Genomic DNA, 24,592 nt, shown 5'->3' with positions numbered 1-24,592 from the left:
GTGAGGACTAGGGCAGCGACTATAGACAGAGTGAGGTAGAGATCTAGATCTAACGGGATGCAAAAGCACGAAACCTTCTAAGTAAGCCGACAGTATAAACAAATCTAAGCTACCCCTTCCTTTGTCCTCCTTCTCGTTCCCTCCGCCCACCGCATCCACTTCCCCCTTGCTCCCCCACCAATCAACCGACAATATCGCACAAGAGGTCTATGAGCCCAAAACAAGGGTCAAGAGCGCCATCCGGACCTGTCCAAGTCAGCTTGTACTCCCACTATCGACCAGAAACAAGACACTCACGAAAAGCCCATACCGCATCTGCCTAAAGTACGCCGCCCGCCTCGAATCAAAGTCCACCTCTGGATCAATCTCCGCCGTCCTGGGCAGCGGGTGCATGACAATCGCCGATTCCTTGGCCTTGGCAAGGACATCGTTGTTGATCACAAAGAGATCCTTGACCGCCTCGTACTCGTCGAGATTGTCGAATCGCTCCTTTTGGACCCGAGTGGCGTACAGGACATCCGAACGGCCGATGACCTCGTCGAGCGAGTGGTGCTCGCTCCATTGGATCCCGGCGCGTGAGGCCTCGGTCTTGACGTATTCGGGCATGGCGAGGGATGGGGGCGAGACAAAGTTGAGAGTGACGTCGTAAAGGGAAAGAAGGCGGACGAGGGAGTGAACGGTACGGCCATTCTTGAGATCACCAACTGAATCATCAGCTACGTCCTTGATGCTATGGGCAGAAAAGAAGACTTACTCAGGGTGACGGTGATACCATTCACAGACCCCAATTCTTCCCGGATACAAAACACATCCAGGAGACTCTGCGTGGGATGCTCTCCAATCCCATCTCCAGCATTGATGATGGGCACGGGACTGCTCTTGGCCGCTGCCTTGCTACTCCCGACTGACGGATGACGGAGTACCACCGCGTCCGAGTAACACCCGACGGTCCGGATCGTATCCGCCAACGACTCGCCCTTGACCACGCTGCTCGTCGACGCAGTCACACTGACCACTTCACCCCCACACCGCTTCATCGCCGCCTCGAAGCTCGTCGATGTCCGCGTAGACGGCTCGTAGAAGAGCGTACAGAGCACCCGTCCTCGCAGAGTATCTACAGAGCCAGACCGCTCGACCTGGTTCCGCATCTCGGACGCCAGATTGAACAGGATGTGCAGATCCTCCTTGGTGAACTGCTTGACGCTGAGGATGTTCTGGCGAGTGAAGGCCGGGTGGGTCTGGACAGTGATGGCCGAGCGGGTCGGTGAGGCCTCGCGGATCTCACGGATAGGTACGACCGAAGCGAGGGACATGAGGTTGCCCATTGGCTTGGCGGCGAAGGAGGATCCGCGCTCCAGACCTGGAGAGACGATGCTGGGGCGGTGGGTGGAGGAGAAGGAGACTCTGGAGGGCTTGGAGCCGGATCGAGGACCAGTGATGCTGATGTCCCGGCCGAGGGGGAGGGAGAAGGTCGACCCGTCCAAAAAGACCGAGTGGTTGTTGATGACCACACGGTGCACACCGCCCGAGACCGGCTTGTCCTGAAGGGGTGACCATACGCCCGCCGGCGCTGCAAAGGTAGATTTCCGGCTGACCTCGACTTCGACATACGTCTGGGGCTGCTCGGGAAGACCAAAGATCGCCCGGGGGTTTTCGGAGAGACGGAGCGAGACGTCCTCGAGCGTCAACTTGCCCTCCGCCACCGCCGACAAGAGCAGAGGCAACGCCTCCTCCACGCCCGACTGCGCAGACACCTGCTTGCCAAGCACCTGGCCCAGCTCGTACGGCAACACCCCGACCGCAAACGCATCTACGACCGCCATGTTGGCCCAGAGCGCCTCCTGGTCCTCCTTGGTCGGGAGACAAAGGGCGGTAGGGTAGTCAGCCTGCGAGTAGAAGAGCGAGTAGATAGCCACGTCACACGTAACCGCCAGTCCCTTCTCCTTCGCCAGCGCAATAAGCAGGATATCATCCCTACTATTCACGCCGGCAACGTGCACGCTCCGCCCGTTCAGACTCGCCAGCAACAGGATGGACGCGAGGTCCGTCTTGCGCGCATCGGTAATGATGGGCTTGTCTGCTGGCCAAGCGGCAAAGTGGCTCGCGACGGACGAGACCTTGTTGCCCGATCCGTAAAAGTTGTTGAAGGGGATAAAGAGGGCTTTGGCGCCGGCAGCAATAGCGTCGTCGAGTCGAGAGGCGTTATCCGCGGTCGCAGCGACCGAGAAGAAGTAGTCACAGTGTGCCGAGCCCGACGCGTTGGACTGGGCGCGCTGCAGAGAGATCTCGTCCTCGACCGCTGAGGTGACGCCTTGGGGGAGCATCGAGACGATGGTGAAACCGCCCCGGATCGCCGCCGAGGTGGCCGCGCCAAAGTCGCCCGAGTTGGAGTCGGCCGCGCCGGGTACGAATGCCTGGATGGACACGAGACCGGGAAGGGTGTGTGTCTCGTGCGACGTCTTGTAGTCGATAGACGAAATGTCAAAGGTGGGTTTGCGGAGGATCGCCTCAATGAAGAGCTTGGCGCACTTGACGTTGGTGATGAGGGGTACCGCAAAGTCGACCGCCATCCGCCGCGACTTGTATCCCTTGGAGATGTAGGATGCGGGCCGACGGAACCGGTTCTTGGACGGCAGGTTGATATAGAGATCAATCAGGTTATTGGCGAGATGCTGGTCGAGCGAGTACTCGGCCTTTTGGGGGTTGGACTCGTCGTCAGCCCCCAAAGCCTCGAGGTACTTGACGGGTACGCCGTGCTCCTGCATAAAGTCGGACGTCCCGGCCGTAGCAAAGAGGTTGTAGCCCATACGGTGGAGCTTGTGGACCGACGGGAGCATCTCGAGCTTCTCCTTGAACGACCCAATAGAAAGAAGAATGTTCTTCTTGGGAGGGACGATACCGGTAGAAATGAGCGCCTTGAGGTAGGCGTCGTACCTGTCCTTGCCGAAGCAGGCGACCTCGCCGGTCGAGGCCATCTCGACACCGAGAATAGGGTCCGCGCCCGACAGCCGCGAGAAGGAGAATTGGGGGACCTTGACACCGACGTAGTTGGCCGGCATCTTCACGTCCGGGTACGGCGTGACCGGGAAGCCGAGCATGACCTTGGTAGCGATCTCGATGGCGTCGATACCCGTCACCTTGGAGACGAAGGGGAATGACCGCGCCGCCCTGAGATTACACTCGATGACCTTGATCTCATTGTTCTTGGCGATGAACTGGATATTGTACGGTCCGGTGACGTTGAGCGCCGCTCCGATTTTGGCCGTAGCGTCCTCGATCTTCCGGATAGTCTCGGGATCCAGATCCTGCGGGGGCAGGATAAGGGTAGCGTCTCCGGAGTGGACACCGGCATTCTCGACGTGCTCCGAGATGTAGTGCATGACCATCTTTCCGTCCCGCGCGATCGCGTCCATCTCGATCTCCTTGGCCTCCTCGATATACTTGGAGATGACGACGGGGTGGTCCCGGGAGACGTCGGTCGCCTGGGTAAGGTAATTCTCCAGGTCGTCCTGGGTGAAGACGACGTTCATGGCCGCGCCCGAAAGAACGTAGGACGGACGGACGAGGACCGGGTACCCAACCTTGTCGCAGAACCCTTGCGCCTCTGCAAAGCTTGTAAGCTCTTTCCAGAGGGGCTGGTCCACGCCGATCTTGTCGAGCATCCGGGAGAATTTGAACCGGTTCTCCGCCGAATCAATCATCTCGGGCGATGTCCCGTAGATCTTGACATTCTGCCGGTGCAGCGCGAGCGCGATGTTGTTGGGTGTTTGACCACCCATGGAGAGGACGAGACCGGACGACCGCTCGAGGTCATAAATGTCCATGACGGTCTCTAGCGAGATATTCTCAAAGTAGAGCTTATCCGCCTCGTCATAGTCCGTAGACACCGTCTCGGGATTGTAGTTGATCATGACGGTTTTAAGGCCATTCTCCCTGAGCGTCCGGATAGCCCGAACGGCGCACCAGTCAAACTCGACCGAGGACCCGATCCGGTACACCCCCGATCCGAGGACCATGACGCCGTTATCGACAAAGTCGACGTCGTGCTCGCTAGCATTGTACGTGGTGTAGAGGTAGTTGGTGTACGCCGGGAACTCGGCAGCGACCGTGTCGATCTGCTTGACAAAGGGGGTGATGCCAGCTTCGATACGGAGACGACGGACCGCGAGCTCGTTGGTGTGGAGACCTTTGGCGATTTGACGGTCCGAGAAGCCGAGTTGCTTGGAATATCGGATGAGCTCGGTCGGAACGGACGTCGCATTGTAGTGTCTGTCCATCAGCTCAGTCCTTCTTTTGCTATGACAAAACTCACCCGATGACCTGCTCAGTCTTTGAGATCCTCTCCAAGCGGGTCAAGAACCACTTGTCGATCTTACTCATCTCGTGGATCTTATCCACCGAGTAACCCTTCTCGAACGCCGTCGCGATCGCAAACAACCGCTTGTCCGTCGGGTTCGCCAGCTCCGTATCTAAGTCCTCGACCTGCACATGGTCCCCGAACCCAGGGAACTGATCATCGATACACCTGATCGCCTTTTGGATCGTCTCCTCAAACGTCCGCCCGATCGCCATCACCTCTCCGACCGACTTCATCGAGCTTCCGAGGGCCGTCGAGACCCTCGAGAACTTCTTCAAGTCCCACCGTGGGATCTTGACGACGCAGTAGTCGAGCGACGGCTCAAAGCACGCCGACGTGAGCTTGGTGACCGAGTTCCGAATCTCGTTGAGGGGGATGTTGAGACCGAGCTTGGCCGCGATGAAGGCGAGGGGGTAGCCGGTCGCTTTGGACGCGAGGGCCGAGGAACGCGAAAGACGAGCATTGACTTCGATAATGCAGTACTCTTGCGAGTGGGGGTTCAGTGCGTACTGAATGTTGCACTCGCCAATGACGCCGAGGTGACGAATGACATTGACGGCGGTGGTACGGAGCATGTTGTAATCGGCGTCCGACAGGGTCTGGGAGGGGGCAACGACGATAGAGTCTCCAGTATGAATACCGAGCGGGTCAAAGTTCTGCCATCAGCTCTATCCCAAGAAATGACTCACCTCCATGTTACAGACTGTAATACAGTTGTTCATGCAGTCCCTAACCACCTCGTACTCGATCTCCTTCCACCCCTTCATACTCTTCTCCACGAGCACCTGCGGTGAGATCGCAAACGCCTTGCTACACAACTCCGCCAGCTCCTCTTCATTCTTGGCGAACCCACTCCCCAGACCGCCGAGCGCGAACGCCGCTCTGACAATGACTGGGAACCCGATCTTTTGCGCCGCAACGACCGCCTCCGAGTAGTTGGTCGCAGTAGCCGATTCGGCGCACTTCTCCCCAATCTCCTCCATCGCCCGAGCAAACATCTCTCGATCCTCCGTCGTGATGATCGTCTCGATCGGCGTGCCCAGCACCTTGACGCCATACTTGGCAAACTCATCCTTGAGCTTGATCCCTACGCCCAAGGCGGTCTGACCGCCAAAGGTACAGTAGATCCCGTCCGGCTTCTCGTGCTTGATAATCTTGAGCACAAAGTCCGCCGTGACCGGCAAGAAGTAGACCTTGTCCGCGAGACCTTTGGACGTCTGGATAGTTGCGATATTGGGGTTGACGAGGATGGTGTAGATACCCTCCTCTTTGAGCGCCTTAATCGCTTGAGATCCCGAATAGTCGAATTCTCCCGCTTGGCCGATGGACAGACCGCCGGAACCGAGGACGAGGACTTTGCGGACCGTCTCGCGAGGACGAACAGCCATGTTGGCCTTGATCTCCCCGCCGGGGATATCGATGGGCACGAGCTTTCCCTCGCGCGCCGAATCGACCATGCTCTGGATGAACACGTCGAAAAGGAACTCGGTGTCCCGCGGTCCCGGAGCCGACTCGGGGTGGAACTGGACAGAGAAGAACGGCTGACCGTCCTTCCCCATCCAGATACCCTCGTTGGACCCATCATTCGCGTTGGTGAAAAGCGGCTCCCACCCGGGCTTGAGGGACGAGACGTCGACCTCGTACCCGTGGTTCTGCGAGGTGATGTAGCACCGGCCCGATGTGGAGCACGTGCACGGAAGGTTCATCCCTCGGTTTCCGTACTTCATCTTGCGCGTAGATGCGCCGGAGGCGAGCGCGAGAAGCTGGTGTCCGAGACAAATACCGAAGATGGGGACTTTGGCACCCGCCATGGCGCGCGAGAGGTTGGCGATGGTCTCGGTGACCATGGACGGGTCGCCCGGACCGTTCGAGACGAAAAGACCGTCAAAGTGTTCCGAGGTCGAGTTGAAGTCATAGTCCTGCCTGTCAGCTTGGTCGTCGCGTTAGACATACCCAAGGGACGACCTGGACTTCGACACCCCGCTTCCGGAAACACCGGATCTGGTTCCACTTCATCCCCACGTCCACCGCCAGCACGCGAAGCGGCTTCTGGGTCTTGGGGTGCAGCTTGACGTCCGAGCCAGTGATGGGCGTGTAGAGCGTCGGCTCCTTGGTCGATACCTTGGCGACAAGGTTCTCGGTGTTGGGGTCCGAGAACGGGACGGTGTTGTAGTGCTGCTTCCACTCGTTAGGGTCGCGAGCGTCCGTGGAGGCCGAGCGAGCCATTGGCGAGGCTGAGAGACCATTGAGGAGGCGAGAGACACCGCCGAGGACGCCCGACTTCTCCCGTCCCCGCTCCTGCTCCGGCTGAGCCGGGATCACCTTCTTGCCCAGCACCCTTCCGAGCAGTACACCGCCCTCCCGGATCTTCTTGGTGAGCATCCGGGTGTCGACACCCCAGATGGCCGGGATACCCTGCTCCTTGAGCCACTTGCCGAGCGAGCTGTCGGCAAGGTGGTGCGAGTACGACGGGTGGTAGTTGGCAACCACGAGCGCCGCGACGTGGATGTGGGACGACTCGAACTCGAGCGGAAGCGCGTCGAGGAGGGAGGTGGAGGGAGGGACATTGTGCGCGTCGGTCGAGGTGGGGGTAGAGGAGGTCTCGGTAGACGGCCGCTCGGGGACACCGTAGTTGCCGATAAGAGGATATGTGAGGATGAGGATTTGGGAAGAGTACGACGGGTCCGTCAAGGACTCGGGGTAGCCGACCATCCCTGCCTGTCAGTTTCGTCCTCTGCTGCTGCGAAAGACTCACCAGTCTGGAAGACACATTCCCCAGCGATGCTCTTGTCCGCACCGAACGAGTGACCAGCAAGAGCCAGCCCATCCGCCAGCTCAAGCACCATATCCCCCTCGCCCATATCCGGGCTCCACTCCGGCTCTTCCGGCATCCCGTTCGAGTCAATCCCCTTGAGCGTAGCAGGCGGGTACAAGCTCCCCGGGATACGGACTGGCGGGGCAGCGTACGAGGCCGACCGAGGCGCCAGGACCCGAGTAGACGCCGTGGGCGACATGGACGGGGGCAGCGGGGACGAGGGCGGGGTAGTGTGCGTGACCGCCGAGTGCGAGGCTGCCGGAGCGGAAGTTGCGCCATTCACCATCCCGCTGTCTGCGCTGGGGACGACCCCCTCGAATGCTGCTGCCGAGGCGGTCATGTTCGGTGAAGGGGTGGGAAAAAGTGGACTGGGTGTACCGGGGTGAGGGGTGTCCAGCGACGGTCGAGCTACTGTGTAGTCGACTTTTTGGGTTCTGTTTGGATGAGAGCAGTCGGTATACTCTCTGTCCACGCTATACTTAGCTTATCATTATGAGGAAGAGGAGAAGAGAGAAGAGAAGAAGGAGAACATGTACCCCAGTACTGCTGCAGTGACCGGTGGACGCGCAGAGACTATGCCTGTTGAAAGTTTTGCTCCCGAGATCTAGGTCACGTGATGGCGTTCCAGACAACAACGAATGGAAAATAAACAGCTGCATTTTGACCTTTACTCCCATTTACTTGGCCGACTTTAGGTCAAACCTCTACAGTAGTCAACCTCTAGCTGAACGCAGTCATCATGTGTATCCGCGTAGTATACATCAAAGGTAAGGTCTCGGCTTTGCACCTGGCGGCTGCTGAGGACGTTCTTTAACTATTGGCCTCCTTGGCCGTTTCGGTATTCCAGGTCGTTTCGTGTCCTTCCCTGACGAGCCCCCCGAGCTGCGCTGACTCCGCTGACTCCCGCTGGGTGTCGCGCCGTCTGTCTTGATCACCTCCATCTCTGTGTTCTCCACCTTATTGGATACAGGTAGCGGCTTCCTATCCCAGAACAGGATCTTATTGGGGAACCAGCATCGGAAGCCGAGCCATATCCGTATCCTTCCGCTGGGATTGCAGAGATCTCGAACGCACGAGTACAGGCTGAGAAAGAGGGACATCAGCAGTACTAATGGTCAGCACGATCCCTGTCCTGCTGATGGATACTCACGGAAGAATCCTCCTCCGATTCCGTTTGACCGGCTCAACTCCATCTTATTCCTCACCGTCGCCACTGACTTCCCCGTTGCCACCAAGCACCCAAAGATAAATACCACGTTGATCACCCCTATACTCCTGCTTGCGCGATAAGCAAATAGCTTGAACTTGCGTCTCCGAGCTCCTCTTACTTTCGCTCTCTCCACTTCTGGAGGCTCGGAGGAGTCTCGGGGGGTCGGGGGGTCGGGAATCTTGAACAGTCGGACAATGAGGAGGATGGTGAGGTATAGGGAAAGATAAAAGGCGATGAGGAGGCCAAGGCCGACATTGACGAAGAACTTGGCGGGGTCGACGGCTTCATCGAGGGAGCTAGCCCGCTTCTGGAGGGAAAGATCGCGTCGTTCCGCTTTGGACGGGTCGGCTGCGTCGGCGTCAGCTGCCGGGGCGGAGGCAGGGGCAGCGCCAGCTCCTGAATCTCATCAGCTAACCCCCTGACGTATTCTGACGGTACTTACCGCCCTTCAGCCAGTCCTCACACGAGGTCCCCGCGCACTTCTTGAATGCCCCAATATAGTCCGTTCCCGCCGCTATGAGTGCTGTATTCTTGGACGGGTTGGGCATCCACAGCAAGAATAAGAAGATGCACACCAGCAACTGGAGGAGTATCCAGACATAGCCGGTGTTGTAATTGGGATAGGCCTCTTCCGAGGTCTTGCGCTCTTTGAGGCCTGGACCTTGTCCTCGTCCCGCTTCCACGTCGACGTCGTATGGTGGTAAAGACGAGGGGGTCCCACTCTTGAGCGATGAGGACTTTTTGGACATCTCTGACCCTTGCTGGGCTGATAACGCTTGTTGCTCTTATTGACAGTAGGTTGCTCTGACTGGCCGCATGGTATCGGATTGATAGTATGGGCTGACGGGTGGCACGTCCGATAGGTGACAAAGATATCGGTCTCACGACCGTTGCATGTCCGGCGAGCCGATGGCAGAGACTGACCCTGACGATACAAAACACGTCCCAGCCAAGATAACGGGCCCATTCCTCAAAGGATTAGACAGGGCAAATGCAAAGGATAGGGGAGATACCCCTTGCTCGAAAGGGGGATGACGCGGTGATTGTCAGACCGACTCGCGATCGCACCAGCACCTCATCGGGCCGCTCGGCGGCCGCGGAGTCGGCAGCTGCAATACCCGATCCAGCTGAAGAGTGTTCCTCTTACCTCCTGTGCGTGTTCTAACAACAGACCTAATGTCTGTAGCTTTTGGGAGGATCACACTTACCACCTCGACATAATCTCAGTCGCTCCCGTCACATGCTACGCGTCAGACACTTCCCCGTCCCACCTTTCACTGTAACACCCTGATGCGCCAGCAGGTCAGTACTGTCAGTCCTTTCATGGTCAGACAGCACGCCATACATTCTGACTGTCTGGATCTTCTGCTGGGGTCAAGGGGTCCAGCGTGGTGACTGCTGCTCTTCCCTTCGTACCTCATTCTGCCTTTACCGGTCGCTCCCTTTGCTCATTCCAACCCCACTACATCCAGATCACTGTCTACGCATCATGTCCGATCATGAACAGGACTCTGATGGCTCCTTCCAAGACACCCAGGAGAACGGCCCAGACCGCCAGCGGCTATTCGAGGCCCTCTCCGACGCGTCCCGTACCTTCCGAACCCGGACTCAGGATCCCACCGCCTACCAAGACGCTTTGGAGACCGTCAGCGTTATCATGCAGGCGGCCTTCCCGAACGTGAAAGCTGATCAGATCCTTTTCGCGCTTGCGAGCCCCATCATGTCTGCGACTCTTTCGCAGGACTCCGATACTCCACTGAGGTTTGTCCTCAACTCCATCATGGCGCCCACCCTTCTCGCTTTCGGCACCATCTCCACGTCGATGTACGGATCTCAAGCCTCATTGGGTCTAGAGCTTGGGTCCCTTGTTTTCGCGACGGGCGCAGCTACGGAGCTTACACTGGTTGCTGGGTCAGACATCCCTGTCCCGATCGTTGAGCCTGCAGTCTTGGCGAGTCACGCACTGATACTCCTCGCCTGCTCGCCGAGGGCGATATCGTTCTGCCGGGACCGACTCCGAGCCGCCAAGAGCCTGCTTGACGGGCGGCCGGGACCGGAAGCCGATCAGCACAAGAACAAGGTGGATTGAGTAGAGCCCCACCTGCCTGCGCGCTTTCCGTTCTGGTTCTTTCCGCAGACTCCATGTACTGTACTATCCGCCATGGTGATATATCGTTTGCTCGCCCAGCCCTTGTAGCATCCTAGTGACCTATACATCCATACGCTAGTCATTCAATCTCATAAGTTGATCTGCATCGCCTCGTCCGGCTTGCTATATCCCTTTCGCAGTTACAGCCTGTGAGGGCTGTTTTATCGCCACCTGGGCGGACGCACGCCGTACGTGTCAATCTCAGATCATGAGCCACCCGACTTTGCATCCCTGGTTATCCTCGAGCACGTAGCACCTTCGAGGGCAGCGCGCTGTCAAAGGAGATGACTTCTACGAAGGAGATGACTTCTACGAAGGAGATGACTTCTACGAAGGAGATGACTTCTACGACGGCATGATAATCAGGAAATAGCCTAGGCCGGCAGCTCCTCCTCTTCTATCACCAGACTGTACCCCCATACTGCGCGCCCGGAGGACTGACATGCCACTTGACGAATCGGACATCCCTCGTTACTCTGAGTCACAGCTCCTGCGGGGTACCTGGTGGCGCAGAACAGGACGGGACGTCTGGCACACTTCACAGCCCAATCCGGCATGATCATGCAGCATATACTTCTCCGGACCCCATGACGGCTTCCCATATCCCTCGATCTGGGGGAGTCATGTCGGGCTTTGCAGAGCTAATGACAGCTCTACCTTTAAGACTGGGAGCCACACTCGGCGACCATGAGAAGGCTGGCTAGCTGCGACGTTGGCGGTCCACCTCCTGTTTGTTACCCTCTGCTCTGTCGGTAAGCTGGTGGCTCTTCCCCTACACGCATGCCACTTCTTCACTGCGATCTTGACCAGTACCTGTCCTCTGCCTTCGCGTCTTGGCTACTCCAGGCCAGCGTCCAACCTCGACAGCTTTGCCTGACATGCAGAACCTTGCAGACCGCCACTTATGGGCGCCACTTTGACTCGTGGCCGCCACTGGCCATCACCACCACCTGCGGTAGCCAAGCTCCTTTACTTGCCCCTTTCTTCTCTTACCTTGACCTCTTTGTGTATGATAGTATCCCTTGAACAGTCTTGGACACTCTCTACACGAATTGACGAACCGCAATCTCTGTCATACCCGCTCGACGAAGCCTTGCACCGAATACAGCACCCGTCTGACCCTTGTCGACCTTGTCCCTCTTGAAAGCTTGACGCTTGGTCCGCCATGACCACTATCACCCTCCCTCTCCCCAGCTCGCCAGGTGCTGGACCTTCTCGACCGACTCGATCATTCGGAGAAGTTGAAGAGACGTATCACATCCACGACAGCCTTGTCGAGGTGGTCCGGGCCATCCGGGGCGCCAAGCGGATTGTCGTTGTTAGCGGTATGTTCAGCCACCTGGCGCTGGAAGTATAAGCTGACCTACAGGCGCTGGTGTGTCCACAGCTGCGAGGATACCTGACTTCCGGTCCGCAGAGGGTCTCTTTACGGCGCCGAGCAAGCGGAAGGGGAGAACAAGAGCCGAGACAAAGAGGCTGTTAGCGCTCCCGGCTGCTGGGAAGAAGAAGGAGCCGTCTGTCAGGGATCTCTTCCATGTCAAGTCACTATCGGTGAGTCTATCCTGTATTGTGTGACAGCTTGGAGCTGACTGTTTAGGAGGATGACCTTCTCCCAGCCCACCACAAACTGCTCAACTCGCTCTATGACCTCTCGGATGAGGCCAGCCCTACACCCTACCACTCCTTTCTATCCAGTCTCGACCGTAGCGGTCAGCTACTTCGGTGCTACACCCAGAACATCGACGGGCTGGAAGAGAAGGCGGGACTGGAAGTCGGACTCCCGCGGCCGCTGGACCGGAGTTCATACAAGCGCAAACGGTCGCAATATCCGCCTACTCCCGAATCTCGGTCGTCCCCCTCATCGATCGATCTACTCAGCACACCAGCACGCGGAGTCCTGCCTAGAAACTTATCACTCCCTTCGACGCCTCAATCGCAATCCCTCTCATCCTCCTCAACCCCCTATCCCCGCGTCATTCCCCTACACGGTCTGCTCGCAACCGTTAAATGCACCTTCTGCCCCTACACCGCCCCCTTCTCCCAGGTCTACCCTCTCCCATCATACCACCTCTCCTGCCCCGCATGCTCTCATCACTCGAATCAGCGCTCCGCCCTCTCGCAGCGCAAACGATCCGAGGGCATCCTCCGTCCCGACGTTGTCCTATACGGAGAGGAACACCCGCAGGGGCACCTCATCGGCAAGGTCGTCGAGCGGGATCTGAAGGGACTGGGCGGGAAGGATGAAAAGGAAGGCAAGGTGGATATGTTGATTGTGGCGGGGACGAGTCTGAGCATACCGGGCGTGAAGCGGATGGTCAAGGAGATGTCGAGGGTATTGGGGGAAAGATCAGGACTCAGGAGGGTCTTCATCAATGATGATGCGCCGGCGCATCCGAAGGAGTGGGAAGGGATGTTCAACGTCTGGGTCAAGGGGGATATCCAACACTTTGTGACCGACTACCTCGCCAATCCCGCTTTCGGGTCGGAACCGCCCACGCCGCCAAAGACACCTCGGAAACGCTCGACCAAGGTATCGGAGTCTACACCTGCCCCTACCCCTACCCCTACTCCAGTCAATCCCGCCATACCCTCCGTCGATCCCGGTACGCCAAAGCCTACGAAGAAGCGGAAACAGGCGGTCCCGCGCGGTTCCTCTATCACGCCAGCTCGGAAGCGCTCGCCCAAGAAAGCTTCCACTGCCGGCCAGTCGAGCAATGTACCGGTCATACCGTCCATTTATTGGCGTAGCGGCTGTATTGACGACCTCACTTCCTCAGTCTCGCCATCGCCCGCGCCGTCCTCACTCCCAGACTCGGCGGAGTCGGCCTCGGCTCGATATTGGGTGGCCACGGCGCCATCCCCCTGAGGGAGCGGCGGAGCTGAACACAACGGTACACTCTCAGTGGACAGCAGTGGAGTGGAGCGTTTGAGTGACGCTCGGTCTGGCGAGTCTAGCTTGTACATAGTGTATCATCTCACACCCTCTTGTATCAGCTTGTATTGTCTAGCGATCGTTGTATTCTTGATGCGCGTGGTCAGCTGTACGCTTGCGTAGCGCCACTGCCAGCTTTGTACACTGCGGCTTGTGTGCTTGAGCTGATGATGCCAGCCAAGAGGTATAAGCCCAAGTAAGCCCAGGCGAGGACTCTGTCAAGCATTCAGGCCTGCTCTGGCGCCCAGCACAGCGTCGTACATCGACTCAATATGCGCGCTACTAGATAGAAGGAATGGCCGTTAAACTCCAACTCTTCTAGGCTCTTCTAGGCTTCGGGCGAGCCATGTGCAGACGCCGCACTCCCACATCTACTCCACGCACTCCCGAAGTCCCGCCAGCAGCCAGGCGGGAAGGAAGAGAAAGATCGGGATGCCGTCATAAATCCCGAGTTTCAGGGGAAGAACCTGAAACGTCCTCAAAACTGCCTGTTTCGGCTGTCTCGGTTATGCCGCAATCTGTCTCGGATGGAGGGCACGATCGGCATTTCGCGGTGGACCATTCCGTCGACCCAGGCCAGCCTAGATCCCAAAAGATCTACCACCCATTCGGTGGTGTCTGGCCAAATTGCGGGAGTTAGCCCTTGGCCCCTTGTTCCAGCTAGTCATGGATTCTCAGCGTAATCGACCCATTTGCCTCGGCCGATGTTCAAGGGCACCGATATCCCCGAACCTGGGCTAGATGAGCCCACCCGTCGCCCCTCCCGGAAGGCGTTTCGCGAGACAGCGAGGGTCAAAGGATGAGGGTGGGCTATGCTAGTCAAAGGGGTTGTGGGTCCAGTATATAGGTCAGCTGACTTGTTCTGCCCTCCCCTCATCAACTTGTCATCTGCCTCGCTCATACGCTCATCCCACCAGCCACCTCCCACTCCCCACTCTCCACCTCCACGCACTAGGCCTCGCCAGTCAGCCTACTACGTACATCTACAACTTGACCAATCTACACCTCTCCTCATTTTCTCAACATGCTTTCCCTCTTCTCCCTTGTCCTCGCTCTCCTCCCCGTCGTCCTCTCTGCACCCCACGAGCGGAGTAACGAGCCCACGATCGCCTCTTTCGCTGGCGAGTACACCTGCCCCAACTCCCTCCGCCCCTTCCACGCCACCACTTCCATCCTCATACCACACGCCTCGGCCGAGCGGGTCTGGCAGGAGCTCGGAGATTTTTGCGAGGTAGAATGGCAGGGCTTTGAGATCACTGTAAGCTTTTCTTCTTTACACAACCTTTGAAACGCGTTGACTTTCAGGCTACGAAAGGAGCTTGCAACACCCACCGCTCACTCCGGTCGTACCACGCGGCCGACCTCCAACTCAGCGAGCGCCTCGACCTCATCCACCTTCCCTCCCTCTCCTCATCCCTCTTCTCTCGCTCTCGCGCCTCGTCATCACAAGTCTACGCACACGGATACACCATGCTCAACCGCCCCAACCTCGCCGGCGCCGATGTCATCCGCATGAAGTCATTACTAAAGGTGGTGCCTTTCGGATCGGGGTCCAAGGTCAGCTGGGACGCCGTCGGCTGCAGCGACTACCCGGAGCACCTCGCGGACAAGCTGGAGGAGGTGCACGAGGGGGCGTTGTGGGCGGCAGAGGCGAACATCAGGGAGGCGCCTGAATTGGCAGCGGTGGCGGTGGACGAGACCAACTGGGAGGTGCTTGAGCAGGTGATGGAGGCTGCGACTCTGGCATAGGGCGCAGGGGTGGGCGTTGTGAGGGGGTGTTCGGCCATCTTATCTCTAGTCGCATCAGCATTCATCTAGACAAGCATCATCTGTATCATCTATGCCATCTCATCTGTTGTGCACAGGTCAATCTTCGCGCGAGAAGTCAGTCATGCTGCATTCCATCACTTCGTAAGGCTGAGGTCATGATCTGCGTTGGAGTGCGACGCTCTCGGCAGACCAGGGCAAGGGGCAATGATCTGCACCGAGACGGTATGGGATGCATCCTGCTGGTGCAGCACCGCTGTCCATCACCGTTGCGGAGCGCAGCTCGCTAACCAAGGCCTGGAGAATAGCGATACGTTACAAACGAGCTGGTGCTTGAGGCGAGCCGCAGCAGCCGCAGCAAAGTTGGTACCTTGTACGACATGCTTCTCGGGACGGGCAAGGTTGTCCGAGCAGATAGAGAAGCTCACGAGTAGCTTCGCTCCTCTCCGCTTCTCGCCGCTCCTTGGCAGGACCAGAGAGTATGCAATTGAGGCGCATAGGCAGGAGCGACGAGGCAGGCACGCGTAACGGAGTACTGAGAATTTGGGTACCATTATCATCTCCATGTTGGATCCGCTTGCTCCACTGCCTCAGGCGTCAAGCCTTAAGCTTTGAGGTATTCCTAGGGCTTGGAGAGGCACGGATAAGACCACATCGCCACTCGTTAGCTTATCGCTGCTCCCTGACATGCGTCTCCTGCTTCATCGCTCGGCGCTCGGCGCATCTCGGCGCAACTTAGGACCGCGACCTCGGATCCGCAGCAGGGGGGTGCCTTATCGTGCCTAGATGCCTCTCGGTCCACCGAGCAATTCGGCCGATGCCTGCGCGCCACCACGGAGTACCTTATCGCGCCATCGCTGTGCCTTATTTTTCCTCGATGCTGTGGACAAGGTCCGATCTGAATGTTGAACCCCCTTGAGAGATTTGAACGTTTGAACCTTGAGATGCAGACGTACAGGTGCGAGCTACGTGCGTAGACGTCCATCGATGCACGATGCACCTTGATCGCTCAACATCGAGCGATGAAGGTCGCGCTGAGGTGGCTCGCGCATGTTCCGCGGCCCTTCAATATCTCAATACTGCTTCGCTGATGCGGAACTGACGTCGGGGAGTGTGACATTCCATGACTTCCGTCCGCAGAAGCAGCTGCACTGAAGCCGAAGTGTATGCATGAGATTGAGCAGCACGACTCCCACAATCAGATATCGATGGCGAATGCTATCGATCGGCCTTGATGTTGAGAAGCTGCATGCTTCTCAACATCAAGGTTTGCATCCTGTGCAGACGACTCCCGCGCAATCTCTACCGAACCTAATCGGAAATTTTCGGCGCTCAGCAGTTGTAACCACTTTGGCGGCGATACTGTGCGGGACTCGGACCTCCGTACGGCGCCGGGCGCTGGCATCCACCCTGACTTGCACTTTAGCGAGCTCCAAGCAGCTGCTTCATACTCTTGGCTCGGCCGTGCAAGCGCGGCCGGAGCAAGGCAGGTGCATCAAAGTGCATCACCTCTTGACGTTACTCCGCGGCTTGCGATGACGCGAGCTTAGGTGGTAAAAAGTCTAAAAATCCTCAGAGTCTAATAAGCGTGATCTGCAGTGTGGGGTGTTTCAGGAAATCTCCGCAAACGGTGCCGCGTCTCTCGTCAGTGCTCAGCTGCGGCGGACTTGCAGCTTGGAGCTCGGCGATGATGGGGGACAAACTCCGAGCAGTGAGTGCTCGCGATCAGCACCTGAGTGAGCGTGTGGTAGGACGATGAGTACTACTGCTATTTCAAATTTCATCAACCGCGTCTGAACAAGACACCGCCTCAGCGTTCACGTGCTTTACCGATCCGGAAGTATAGCAGTACGCCTCGCAGCGCCTCGTTACGAGACGGCGCAAAGTATATTCCAGATTTCGCCAAAATTAGGGACGCTCGAGGTGTTCAGGGCCCTCAAGCTTAAAAACCGCACGGATCTATACCTAGTGCCTCGTTTCCGTAATATCGTGCCATTCTGCGTACGTCGATCTTGTCCTGACCCTGCTCGAGCAGGGAAGGAGATAAGGGGCGGTCCGCGGGAGTACGGCATACTCATTCAACGTTAATCTTACATGAAACGAGCCCAACGTTCATAGTTTCGGCTCTTAGCCTAGAGTGCGGAGTACGACGTCAATGATCGTGGAGCCCACTCTTCGACCGGCGGCACAGCTCGGTTAGTCGCTTGAGATGCGTACGACCGTCGTGCCGCGAACGGAAGTGCTGCACAGAACGGGCGTCCAGGTGATCGACAGGGCTCAACTTGTAAGTTCTTCAGATTGACTCGGCGGCGGCGGGCGAGATACTGCGAGAGACCAGAACTTTCCATGTCCGTCCGAACTGTGAGACAGGCCATGTCATTAGTTCATCGGCTCAGCTGAGAGGCAGAGATAGTCCGCGGACGTCAAGGGGATGAGGAACGGGTACATAGGCGTCGAGGGGAGAGGGAGAGTAGTATCAGAGTTACTTCCCCCTATCCGAGACATTTCTGCATCATCCACCTTTTACACCTTCTGTCTAATCACCTCTGCCTACCTCGTCGCTGGCTCGAGAGATAGCGGCCGACCTCCACATCCTTCTCTTTGCCACCTATCCACCCATCACCCGCACCGACCCCTACTTGTCTCATCATCTTGCGGCCACTTTGTTTCACTCTCGATACTAGAAGGTAAGGGATCTGACACCGCTCTCTCCCGTCCACGCTCCCTGCCTTTTCCCCATGACAGTATGAGTACTTTGGACCCGCTACACTAGATCAATCTTGTTTCATAGTTTGAGGGGCAAAGCGGAGCCGCAGGGGATGGCAGAAGGGGACGGTGCCTGGACACACAACCCCTCCCTTTCCGCTCGCTTCCATCAGGCACGACATAAAGAGTGGGAATCAAACTGACCCCCTCAGTCTCTTGACAACCACACCATCTACCTCATCCTCCTACCTCTCGCCATCTCTTGAGGTCTCTCTTGGAAACATGCCCACTATCGATCACGTCAGCTACGAGACCCCAGCATCGGCATCATTCTCACGGAGCCGACAACAACGCCCCACAGCGATCGCCCTCCCGACGGTTCAGGACGGCCAAGAGCTTGACGGATACGCGTCCTCACTCTCTAGCGGGGTATCCACCATGTACCTCCTCACCCCCAACGCGGTCGAGGAGCCCCTCTCGGCTACCCCTTCACCCCTCTCCTCCCCGGCCGATGGGCCGTACCGTCAGCCCCACACCCAGATGGCATCAGTCTTCAACCCCGAGCTGTACCACACACCCGCCCAACCCGGATACGCGTGAGTACTTGGTGATAACTCTCCTTGACGATCCCGAAACTGATCATCTCAGATTCCCTCCACCAACAACTACTTATCCTATGGCCCCGCGTCAACCCAACCTTCTGCGACGCGCGTCGATCGCGGTCGATCCATCCTACCGCTACCCCTCCTCTTCCTCCTCCCGCAAAGCATCTACATCATCCGCTTCGGGCTCCTCCAAGCCCGCCGTACCCCTCTCGGTCCAGGAGCAAGAAGCCCTCCCATCCTGGCGTCGCGACTTTGACAAGATCTCGGATGCCCAGACCAAGACGCGGTGGGGTAAGGAGCTCTACGCCGACTTCCAGGCGGGTCGGATACCGATGACGGGTCGGGTCGCCCAGGATATCATCGACTGGACCACCTGTGTCGCCAAAGTAGGAGGGGAGATTGATGCCGAGGCGACGGCCAAGTTGCTGGTGGCCGCTCAGGAGCGCAAGGCGGAGTTGCAGACCAGCGCGATGAAGTTGAAGAGTGCCTTGGCGGATAAGGAGCCTCCACGTCGTCAGAACAGTGAGTAGGCTGAGTCATCATCGAGGGTGGAGCTGATCATCAGAGTTCATCTGTTACCGATCTCTCCGGTCATCACAGCTCGCTTCCCACTTTACCAGCTTCAAGCAGAGCCAGTTCTCGGCCATCACGTCGCTTGAGTGGAAGGAGGTCGACGTGAGTAAAGTCCATCGTTGGTGTGAGCAGCGCTGACGGTCAGACTGACTGGTGGGGAGAAGTCGCCAACCGGGTCGAGGACGTCCGCCGCGCCAAGTACAACGGTCAGCTCGATACCAAGGGCAACCCTCTCCGTCGCGGCTCGATCGACAGCCAGGCCGAGACCGCTTCCCACACACCCAAACTGAGGAAGACCAAGTCGTCGGCCAAGCTCTCGCGGACCCCTCTTTCCCGCTTCGACCCCTACAGTACCCCGCTCATGCGCCCCACCGCGTCGCGTATGGTATCGTACCAGGCTGCTTCGCTCAGCCCGCCCGTCCCCGCCGTCCACCGCCACTCCATCGACATGGGCGTAGTATCGGGCATGCAGTACTCTGGGTCAGACGAGTCAGCATTGGGCTTGTACCAGCCCGAAGCTCCCGCCCCGCTCTCCTTCCCTACCCTCACTGCCATTCCCCAGTCGCCCGTCACCTACATGCCCAGCGCGTCGACCTACACCCCTGCGCCCGCGCCGCCAGCCGACCACTCGTACTTCTCCGAGCCATTCCCGTATTCGGCCCACCTTTCCCCCACCACCCCCTTTGGGGCCGTGCCATACTCGTCCCCTCCCTCACATCTCCGCACACCCTTCACCACCACCCCACTCTACCCCAATCCTCCGTACTACCCTCAATCGTACGACCTCCCTCCTGCCCAGCCCCACGTATACGTCGCTCAGCCATGGACACCGCACGGCCGAGGTGGGACCAACGAGCTCATGGAGATGTACACGGTCGCGCAGGACTATGTGCCGGTCGAGGGCCACCACGCGTCGGCGCAGGCACCGTGCTGCATGGCCGCACCGGGTGAGTGGTCGAGCCACTACCCTGGCGCGCACGCACGGTAGGGCGGAAGCGAAGGGGCGAAGGGGCGAGGGGGCTGGGGGACATGGGCGAGCTGGAGACCGAGGAGGACTTGTTGGCGCCGCTTGTTCTGGACAGTTCCCACTTTCTTTCTCCTATAGCGTAGAATACTCTTGTATCACTTGTACTTGTACCCATAGATAGGTGATAGGCGAAGGGGTACCCGGTGTTGGGCGGGCAGAAGTGGAATACACGCCGGTCGAATCAGGCTCGTCATTGTAGGTTAGCTAGTCAAGCGTCTCCAAGTAGATCAATCGATGTATAGAAGTAACAGTGAGAAGTAAGATGCAAACAGAGGTGTCAGCATATAAAAGAGGACAAAAGGCGACCTTCTGCTTGTCAATCGGTCGTTCGGCGCCGGCGACTTTATAGGTTGGCACCGGAGAATAGGGGATAAGCATTCAATTACGAGTATAGCCGGGATCCCTGACCGAGTAGGGCTATCTTAACGGTATTGGTATTCTCAAATGGCACTTGGAAGCTATGAATACCGATATACGGTTTGTTGGCGTGGTGGGCTCGTGCTCAATCGTGTAAGCAGCTTGTCTCGCCCTGATAGAAGATGAGGAGGAGAGGAGAAGGATGTCAGTTTCGGGCAATTAATTCAAGATCTTCAAGAGCTGCCCGCTCTTTTGCCGCCGGAATCGGGCCGAGGATCATCCGAGATGGCAGTCTGATGAGGAGTTGCGGAGGTGAGCTCCGCTGCATGATCTCACGATACATGCGTGGAAGTCGGGAGAGGACAGGATACAGAGCGGGATGGCCAAATGCGTTGCGACACGACGGGCGATACCTCTGGCCTCACGCCTCTAATTCAGACGCGCGCTGACAATCCGCGAGGATGGACCCTTGGCTCGCTCCCTCCTTTCTCACCCATACTTTTCCGACCCAGCGGGTCACCGTACTCCCCCAACATCGCCCTAGACGCCGTATACAGCTGCACGTAAAGTAGGGCGGCTTACAAGTGCTCTGACTCATGAGATGGATGGCCCCTTATCAGCAGCCAAAGGTGCCACAGGGCCACATTATATTCGGGCTTCTCCGACGCGCTAGGACCTCGCGTGCGGCTTGGTCTCCTGCTCTCCTGAGGGTGCCTATAATAGCTCTGAGCTGCTGTATCTCGCTGTTGCATCGTACCTAAACCTAGATCACCATGTCAGCGGTCGACGCAGAGAAGGGGCATTCAGCCTCTCTGCCTGCTCCGGGTGCCATCAAGGAGAATACCAAGCGCCGCGGCCGCAAGTATCGGACGCACCGCCAATCCCTCGCCGAAGCCGGTACCCTCCTGCTCGCGTGCTTTGGGCTGCTCGTCCTCGCTCGGCAGGTCGACTTCCCATGGCCTGTCCCTTCGCCCAGTCCCGAAAAGCCCATCCCAGACTTCGTTAAGGACGGGATGAAACAGTGCGAGATCATCGCTCGTCCAACCCCCCATCATTCGGCCTACGATCACCGGCGGACGGAGAGCGATCGTTTCGTACCCGGCACGCGGGATGTCCTGCTCAAAAATGCCACATTGTGGACGGGAAACAAGGGCGGGGAGGAGGTGATCTATGGGGCGGACGTCTTGCTGTCTGGCGGTGTGATCCAGCATGTCGGGAGCGGCGGGAATGAGTCTCTCGCGGCGATCAAGAAGGGAAAGAAGGATGTTGACGAGGTGGAACTGCACGGCGCGTGGGTCACACCCGGTATCGTCGACATGCACTCTCACATGGGCGTCGACTCCTCCCCCGAACTTCGCGGCGCGGACGATACCAACTCGCTCAAAGCCTCCGTCCTCCCCTGGCTTCGCTCGCTTGACGGCTTCAATACGCACGACCTCGCCTTCAACCTCTCCATCTCGGGCGGTATCACCACCATGCTCGCCCTTCCTGGCTCGGCGGGCAATATCGGCGGTCAGGCCTTCACCATGAAGCCTCGGTGGACCGCCGAGAATACGCCTCAGAGCATGCAGGTCGAGTCGCCCTTTGTGATCCGCAACCATACGTGGGAGAGGACGCGGGCGTGGCGGCATATCAAGCACGCGTGCGGAGAGAACCCGATGAGGGTGTACGGGAATACGAGGATGGATTCGGCGTATGACTTTAGGAAGGCGTATACCGAGGGAAAGAAGTTGAAGGAGGAGCAGGAAAGGTGGTGTGCTTCCCCCAAGACGCAGACGGAGCCTTTCCCAGAGTCTCTCGAGTGGGAGGTGTTGGCGGATGTCATCAGGTAGGCTATATTATACTTGACACGGGCACAGCTGACAGACAGGGGCAACGTTAAGGTGAATATCCACTGCTACGAAACGGTCGACCTCAACTCTATGGTCCGCATTTCCAACGAATTCCAATTCCCCATCGCCGCCTTCCACCACGCCCACGAGACCTACCTCGTCCCTGACCTTCTCAAGTCCGCTTGGGGTCCCCCTCCCGCCGTCGCCCTCTTTGCTACCAACGCGCGATACAAGCGGGAAGCCTACCGCGGGACGGAATTCGCGCCCAAGATCCTCGCCGATGCTGGGTTCAGGGTATCGATGAAGTCGGACCATCCCGTCCTGGACTCGCGGTACCTCGTCTACGAAGCCGCCCAGGCACACCACTACGGCCTCAACTTCTCGCAGGCGCTTAGTAGCGTCACTACCCACTCGGCCCAGTCGCTCGGATTGGACCACCGCCTCGGGTACGTTCGAGAAGGCTACGACGCGGATATCGTCGTTTGGGACAGTTTCCCGCTTAGCCTCGGGGCGACGCCCAAGCAGACGTACATTGACGGGATTCCTCAAATCGCCAAACCTGTCGTCGTCAAGAAGCCAAAGGAGGCGCAGGAGATCACCAAGGAGGGCAAGTGGGATAAAGAGATCGCGGAGACGCTGGCAGCGAGGGGAGATCCGGATCTCCGCGTCAAGGGGGAGAGCGGGAATGTGGTTTTCGTCAATGTGGCGGAGGTGTATCGGGGGGATATGCAGGTCGAGTCTGTGGGTGGGACGGTGGTGGTTACGGATGGAGAGATCAGCTGTGTCGGCGATTGTATTGTGCAGGAGAGTGGGTACGAGATGGTCGATCTCAAGGGGGGCAGCATCACCCCGGGATTGACGACGGTGGGAAGCTATGTGGGGATGATGGAGATCAGACAGGAGAAGACAACTTGGGACGGGGTGAGCTATCGCTTTCTCGCTCGCAATTCGTGGTGGACCAAAGCTGAAGCTGTAGCCTGCTTACGACCCTACTTCGATCACTGCCGAGATCGTGGACGGTGTCCTGACCCATGGCGTGGACGGTGCTCAGTTCGGCGGCAAAGACGAGCTGTACGTATTCCCCAAGACATATTATCCTTGAGCTGACACCCCAGCCTCGCCTACCGATCCGGCGTAACAAAAGCCGTCGCCTTCCCCATCTCCAGCGCCCTTATCGCCGGCCTCTCCTACGCCTTCTCCACCTCCGCCACCCACTCTCTCAGCCCCGGAGCGATCATCAATTCCGACGCTGCGCTACACCTCTCCCTCGTCGGCGGCAAGATGGGCACATCCACCCAGCTCGCCGTCCTCCGTCGTCTGCTCACTTCGGACGCGCACAATGATACCGAGATCTGGAAGGTCCTCGATGAGGCCAAGCACGGCGAGAGGCGGGTGGTCGTCGAGGTGAACAGCGTGGACGGGATGGCGGGGCTCGTACGGCTCAAGAGGGACTGGGCGCCGGGGATGAAGATGACGATTCTGGGCGGAGCCGAGTCGTGGATGGTGAGTTGCCGTGGACAGGACAGAGTAAAATCTGCTGAAGCTGACAAATAGATCGCTGAGGATCTGGCGAGGGAGGATATCGGTGTCGTAGTCACCAACGCGCGCTCTTTCCCTGGTTCGTGGGATTCTAGGCGGATCATCCCTGGTCTTCCGCTCTCGAACCATACCCTTCCGTCTTATCTTGCTTCCCACGGCGTTGTGAGTCTTGCATAGCTCCTTCTATCTTGCACATGAATATGAGCTGACCCTACAGCTCGTCGGCCTGGGCGTTTACGAAGAATGGATGGCTCGCAACACCCGGAATGACGCCGCTTGGGCGTACGCTAACAGCCCCGAGGTGTTCACCAAGTCGGACGCTTTGGCGCTCGTCAGTTCCAACCTCGATATCCTGCTGGGTCTGAAGGACCGCAGTGCGAAGGCGGATGAAGTTGCGAAGGGATGGGTGGCATGGGAGGGGGATTGGACTGGATTTAGGGGGAGGGTCAGGGCTGTTCGGGCGGAGGGGTCGGGGGTGGTGGATTTGCTTTGAGCTGCATGGGGGAGCGGAATAGAAGTAGAAGTCTAAAGCATGGTGAAGAAGAAAAGGATGAATGTTTGCATACGAGTCGCTGTGCCAGTGCTGTGCCCCTCCCCCACTTGAGCTCCAACATCGACCCCATGCCCCACTGTCCCCACTGTCCCCACGGATCACCACTGACATCACCCTTCATTACCCCTAGATCTGCATTTTCTAATGGATTTCTAATGAAATTTCCCGAA

The 24,592-nt window shown here is 58.1% G+C and overlaps 6 protein-coding genes across 6 annotated transcripts; 4 read left to right on the top strand and 2 right to left on the bottom strand.

Annotated features, from left to right (window-relative positions):
• Positions 1–207: 207 nt before the first annotated feature.
• MKK02DRAFT_43186 (putative aspartate carbamoyltransferase) lies at positions 208–7,512 on the bottom strand (the record flags this gene model as incomplete). The annotated part of the gene is made up of 7 exons (XM_053092310.1): positions 208–246; positions 298–704; positions 755–4,269; positions 4,313–5,013; positions 5,047–6,276; positions 6,311–7,071; positions 7,113–7,512. 7 exons carry the CDS (start codon positions 7,510–7,512, stop codon positions 208–210), a joined length of 7,053 nt encoding a protein of 2,350 aa, XP_052947039.1.
• Positions 7,513–7,933: 421 nt separating this feature from the next.
• Positions 7,934–9,131, bottom strand: MKK02DRAFT_32147 (uncharacterized protein; the record flags this gene model as incomplete). Its single annotated transcript, XM_053088458.1, has 3 exons — positions 7,934–8,280; positions 8,323–8,778; positions 8,825–9,131. The coding sequence occupies 3 exons, from the start codon at positions 9,129–9,131 to the stop codon at positions 7,934–7,936; spliced, it is 1,110 nt and encodes a 369-aa protein (XP_052947038.1).
• A 740-nt stretch (positions 9,132–9,871) lies between these two features.
• On the top strand, positions 9,872–10,471 carry MKK02DRAFT_43184 (uncharacterized protein; the record flags this gene model as incomplete). The annotated part of the gene is made up of 1 exon (XM_053092309.1): positions 9,872–10,471. One exon carries the CDS (start codon positions 9,872–9,874, stop codon positions 10,469–10,471), a length of 600 nt encoding a protein of 199 aa, XP_052947037.1.
• A 1,252-nt stretch (positions 10,472–11,723) lies between these two features.
• MKK02DRAFT_3772 (DHS-like NAD/FAD-binding domain-containing protein) lies at positions 11,724–14,659 on the top strand (the record flags this gene model as incomplete). The annotated part of the gene is made up of 6 exons (XM_053089760.1): positions 11,724–11,856; positions 11,901–11,951; positions 12,015–12,082; positions 12,129–12,349; positions 12,410–13,069; positions 14,590–14,659. Coding segments are annotated over 6 exons (1,203 nt in total), but the record flags the coding sequence as incomplete, so codon positions are not given.
• Positions 14,660–18,218: 3,559 nt separating this feature from the next.
• Positions 18,219–20,224, top strand: MKK02DRAFT_32143 (uncharacterized protein; the record flags this gene model as incomplete). The annotated part of the gene is made up of 5 exons (XM_053088457.1): positions 18,219–18,532; positions 18,585–19,063; positions 19,107–19,216; positions 19,260–20,061; positions 20,103–20,224. 5 exons carry the CDS (start codon positions 18,219–18,221, stop codon positions 20,222–20,224), a joined length of 1,827 nt encoding a protein of 608 aa, XP_052947035.1.
• Positions 20,225–21,271: 1,047 nt separating this feature from the next.
• On the top strand, positions 21,272–24,384 carry MKK02DRAFT_36325 (uncharacterized protein; the record flags this gene model as incomplete). The annotated part of the gene is made up of 8 exons (XM_053089397.1): positions 21,272–21,442; positions 21,485–22,326; positions 22,369–23,251; positions 23,307–23,401; positions 23,446–23,833; positions 23,885–24,031; positions 24,087–24,243; positions 24,308–24,384. 8 exons carry the CDS (start codon positions 21,272–21,274, stop codon positions 24,382–24,384), a joined length of 2,760 nt encoding a protein of 919 aa, XP_052947034.1.
• Positions 24,385–24,592: the final 208 nt, after the last annotated feature.

The sequence above is a fragment of the Dioszegia hungarica genome (genome assembly GCF_025882075.1).
Source record: "Dioszegia hungarica strain PDD-24b-2 chromosome Unknown MKK02contig_7, whole genome shotgun sequence".
NCBI classification, from domain to species: domain Eukaryota; kingdom Fungi; phylum Basidiomycota; class Tremellomycetes; order Tremellales; family Bulleribasidiaceae; genus Dioszegia; species Dioszegia hungarica.
This window is presented reverse-complemented; position numbering and strand designations above follow the sequence as displayed.